The sequence below is a fragment of the Cornus florida genome, unplaced genomic scaffold, assembly GCF_030987335.1.
Source record: "Cornus florida cultivar Cherokee Brave unplaced genomic scaffold, ASM3098733v1 CherokeeBrave_3.0.0_Hap2_Chr05, whole genome shotgun sequence".
NCBI classification, from domain to species: domain Eukaryota; kingdom Viridiplantae; phylum Streptophyta; class Magnoliopsida; order Cornales; family Cornaceae; genus Cornus; species Cornus florida.
In genome coordinates, this window is record NW_026775575.1 from 75,904,256 (window position 1) to 75,909,490 (window position 5,235).

General features: G+C 35.4%; 1 protein-coding gene across 1 annotated transcript; it reads left to right on the plus strand.

Annotated features, from left to right (window-relative positions):
* The first annotated feature begins 701 nt into the window (after window positions 1-701).
* Window positions 702-3,477, plus strand: LOC132306910 (uncharacterized). The gene is made up of 3 exons (XM_059804508.1): window positions 702-830; window positions 961-2,934; window positions 3,019-3,477. The coding sequence occupies exon 2, from the start codon at window positions 1,259-1,261 to the stop codon at window positions 1,886-1,888; it is 630 nt and encodes a 209-aa protein (XP_059660491.1). The 5' UTR covers window positions 702-830; window positions 961-1,258; the 3' UTR covers window positions 1,889-2,934; window positions 3,019-3,477.
* Window positions 3,478-5,235: the final 1,758 nt, after the last annotated feature.

Genomic DNA, 5,235 nt, shown 5'->3' on the forward strand with positions numbered 1-5,235 from the left:
CGTCAAGTCTTCTTAACTTGGGTTCGAATAATGCATTTTTAAAAAAAACAACAATATTGATCAATTTTCAAACTCCATGAATATCTAAGTAGTTGTTCAATGAAGAAAAATCAATTACATATATTGCAATCATGGTTCGTAGTATCGGCCACGAGTATCGATTGCGATTGCTGTGTAACAGATTTGGACAAAATCAATGTAAACTGACTGATACAAGTCGCGTATCAAACTTAAAAAATGATCACGTATCGGTCCATACGTCGTGTATCGAACGGTACGACGAATTATAATTGCAACGTGAAGCACCTTAAAAGCACTTTCTTTGAGGTTAAATTATTGGCAAATCTTCTCTTGAATAGAAGAACCAAGTCACTAAATCCTGCAGTAATTGTGAATATTTTTATTCACAACATAATATCATTTCTACTCACACAATACTTAATTGCTATCTTCTGAATTCAGAAGATGTATCATTTTTCTCTAACTTGTTTGGATGAAATGATTTGGACGGATAAAAAAAAAAAATAAAAAAGAATTGAAAGAAATTTGGAGGGAGAAAATCTGCAAATTTGCTTGAATGTTTTAAAAAAAAAAATAAGAAAAGAAAAAGATAAAAAGTGGTAAAGGTCTAGAGTTCTACCCAGATTGTTGACCCGTACCCGGCCCATTTGCCTGCCCTGAATCCTGATGATCTTTAAATCGGCTCTGAGTCATTTCAGATCCGGGGATTCTGGTTTTTGAAAGCTCAGAGGTTGAACTTGAACTTCCAAGTAGCGAGAGGGATATAGGAGAAGGAAGAAAACACCACGCACAAGTAAAAGTTTCCCAAGGTAATTTTCTAACCTTTTCCCGAGAAAATGAAATCCCCAGCTTTCGATTCCGGTTCATTTCTTATTGAATAAACGTTTATTTTTAGTATGATTGATCTGGTTTTTCTCCGTTGGGTTTTGATTTGTGTAGGTCTGGTTGTTTGATAAGCAATTTAAATTCTGAAGAAATTGAAGAATTTTGGTGGGTGTTCTTTGTTCTATTCATGCTCCATATATGGTTTGAATTTAGTGAAATTAATCCCAATCTGTTTAGATTTTGGTGGTTATGGAGAAGATCCAGAAGCTACTCTTCTCTTCTCATAATATTCAAACTTTTAAAGAGGCGATTTTGGAGTTATGAGCCCTAAAATAGTAGATTTTGAAGGTTAACATTCTGAAATTGGGCTAATTTGTACAAGAAATCTTAGTTAGCTTTGTGAATTAATTTAATGGAGACACTTGTTGTTGTTGCTCATCATCGAAATCATTACTACAGCAGAAGGAGAGCTCATGGTCTTGCTAGATTTGGGTCATTTGAGTCTCCTCCTTCTAGATACTTTAGAGAGATCAGTTGCAGAACTTTTCAATCCGGAGTTGGAATACTCCCAATTCCGTTAAAGGGTTATACTAGTCCTTTAACCAAACAAGCATGTTCTTTTTCATCACCCAAAACAACTTCACCATCTGTTAGTTCTCACTCCAATGACGTTAGACGATTGAAAAGAAGTGTTAGAAGTAGTGTTGTTCCAATTCCTATTAGCTTCAGAGATGGTGATAACAAGGAGGGGTCTTTGAGTGATGATTTTTCTTACTCTGAGCTTTGGGCTGGACCAGCATATTCTAACTCTCCCCCTCCAAGTTCTCTGCCCATTCCCAAGTTTTCGGTTCGATCGAATAGGACTGCTTCATTGGACTTGCCTTCTTCTGAATTTGATTCTAATTTCCGCCCTATTACCAAGTCTGCACCCCCTTCTCCTACAAGGGAACACGACCCTTCCCCTATAAACTTATTTCAGGGTGTTGACTCTGCGACTGAGGCTCTTCGTCGCATTCTCAATCTTGATATCTCTGATGAATGAAGTATGAGGAGTGTTGGGCTTCTGTAAATAAGCAATCAGCTGTGCATACTGGTTAGTGTTAGGTTGTATATAGAGTGAATGAGCATGTCTGTACTGCAACTCTTCAGAAGTTTGTTTAATGGTTTGTGGTGGCATAAGTGTAGTGATGACTGGTTGGTCTGCATTCTCTGGATATCGAGTTGGGAATTGATTTTGTGGGCATTCCTCTCAAGGTTCAATCTGGGTTTTGTGACATGGATATTTGCAGTTTCAAAATGTTTTGCGAGTAGGAGGAGGAATTTATGTATGGTACTTTGCTATTGACATGATTGGTTGCCTGGAGTACTTTATGGGGGCTAAACATTCGATTATGTACTTGTACATGCTAGATGGAAGTTGAAGTGATTTTTTATTTTATTTAAAGTTAAATTAGTCTCTGGCTTTGTACACTTTGCATATACTGCATAATCCCAACTTCATTAGTCGCCCTTTCTTCTGTAGGTTTTTTTTTTTTTTTTTTTCCTTCTTCGGTTCTTGTTATCATAATTTCTAGTCCCTTGATCTTGAACCTGTTCTTCTATGTTGCTGGTCCGATACAGGTTAGTCATTTTGTTACTCGTAGTTCAGTATGGCCTGAGTTGGTTGCCTAGATGATCTTTCAATCCCCCTCTCTTTTCCTTGGTCAATTAGAGCTTTAAGAAGCTGCTTATGATCTCTTTCTCTTCATTCTCGGCATCTCTTATAGCTACAACATATATCTTTCACTTAAGACCTAGGCCATTCTTCTCGGCTCTGCAAGGGCGAAGTGTACCTTCACCAAATTTTCTGTTTTTAAGAGGAAAAGTGGGAAGGTGAAGTGAAAGTGAAAACGATAGTAGTTCATTGCTTCGGCTTTTTTAGTGATTGAGGTTAATCTGTGTCGCACTTTCTTGTTGTAAGCCCCATTAGTTTTCTATTACTATGAGTACTTGTCAAAAAAAGTTCTCTATTACTGTGAGTGGGCAGCGGCACTTTCTTCTCAGTCTTCGTACCATGGAGGTTATTGATCATACCAAGCTATTCACCAGGTAAGCTCTTTTTACATTTACATTGTCACTTTAATTGATGCTTCACATTATGGTTAGTAATGTAATTTTTGTTTGAATGTGCAGTGCTGAAAAGGGAGCCAGCGACAGAAGAATTTTCAGGAGGCTGCTTTTGACCGAGATGTGTTATTGGTGGCCGCAGTGTCTGTGTTTCTTGTTTCCTTAGAAGCAAGTTATATATATATATATATATGAAACTATATGCAGTTAGTGTTCTTGATGGCCGCAGTGTCCGTGTTTTCTTGTTTCCTTAGAAGCGAGATTTTTTTTTAATGAAACTATATGCAGTTTGTGTTGTTGATTTCTGCAGTGTCTGTGTCTTGTTTCCTTAGAAGCAAGGTTTTTTTTTTTTTTTTTTTTTATGAAACTTTTTGCAGTTTGTGTTTTGTATACAAAAAGTTCATGATGTCTTTGTGTGGCTGTTCTGTCTTGTAAAAACAGTCTCTTGAGCTGATATGTATTTTGTGATGAAGATATAGTTTATCTATACGTTTTGAAGTTATAAATTGAAGCCAATTTACAATCTCTGCTGCTACTTATTCTAATCTTCCGTCTTTTCATATTGTTGCAAGCTAGGTAATTAGGCATGCATCTCAATAAAATTAGAAATATACTAGTACAAAATTGCATTGGCACTTGTGAGTTGTGTAGTGGAAGATAATTTGCATAGAAAGTTTTGTATTTTAAAAATAGATGTGTCTTTTTAACTTTACTTATTTTAGCAATTAATCAATTAATCTCATAGAAAATAAAATAAAGTAAAGTAATAGAATTAGATATGACACAAGGATAAAATAAAGTTTAGTTTTATTTTAGCAATTAATCAATTAATCTCATAAATGATAAAATAAAGTAAAATAAAGTAATAGAGTTAGAGATTACACACATGATAAAATAAAGTAAAGTAATAGAGTTAGAGATAACACCTCGTGTACTGTGCAGTTTAAAGTAAACCAATCCACTATGTTTGAAACCAAGTAGGAAGAAGAAACAGAATAGGAAACTAAGTTACCTTATTCTGTTACAGATCTTGAACCGGTTCAAGATGGCCAGTTGAAATTCGAAGCAAGTTTAATGATTCTTAAACCAGTTCTAAAGAGCTTGAACCAGTTCAAGATTGCCAGTCTTGAACAAAGGTTGACACTTGGAAAAATATTATTTAGGTAAGTTTGAAAATATACCAAGTATAAAAAGTATCATAACCTTCTAAGATCTCTTCCTAAAGTGTTGTCATATTTGAACAACTTTTCAATTCCGCAGCTAATCTCGATCTTGATATGGTAACTTGAAATTACAACTCGATCAGACTTGTTTTGATATCGAAATTTGCCAATTATAAAAATTATATCTCACACCATTGATCTGTTGTTGCCAGTATCTCTATATTACTAAGTGTACTTTCTCACCCTCTAGAGTCGGTATCTCTACATTGCTAAGTGTACTTTCTCACCCTCTAGAGTAGAAGGTGGATGGTTCAAGTCTTTAAGGAACAAAATGGAAGGTTGAAGGTTTAAGTCCAACGGGGCAAATTGGGTTGGCGAGTATGTTTTAGGGTAAAATACGATGACACCCCTTCAGGTTATGTCAAATCTCAACCGGATGAAAATTTTGGTTTTAACTTTCACTTATATTTGGAAGAGTGGTTTCGTATTTCACCGACATCCCAAAAGACAATTTTTAGTATTGTCTGAGCACTTTTTATATGTAAAATGATAATACTATCCTTTTAACTTTGTGTTAACTTTATTTTATGTATAAAATGAGTTGATTACCTTCAGAAAACCTATTTTAAATGACCAAAATATCCTAAAATATAACTATCTCTTTTTCAATTCGCTTGAAGCAATCGTTGGAAGTGAAGCCCAGACATCAATCGAGAAACTGGTTAGTGAGCAAAGGAAAATGGCGACAAGAACGAGAGGGATCAAATTGAATACAACCAGACAACAAAGAACGAACTAGGCTTGAAATTGATAATTGAAGATGTAATCGACCACGAGGCGTCATGCCTTCAATTTTGCAGATGGTGGTTTGTTGCCGGAATACAACGATGGGGATTATGGGGTGGGGATGGTGGCGGCGCGCGACAGTATTGGCCGTGTTTTGTTGTCTGTGCCAATAGTCTTGGTGGTGCTATGTGCAGTGATGGATTTCCAGTACAGTATATATATATATATATATATATATATATATATATATATATATATATATATATATAGTCTTGATTTCTTGATCCCCGTGGAGTAGGAAAATTAATCAACATTTTTTCTATGGACTGTTAGA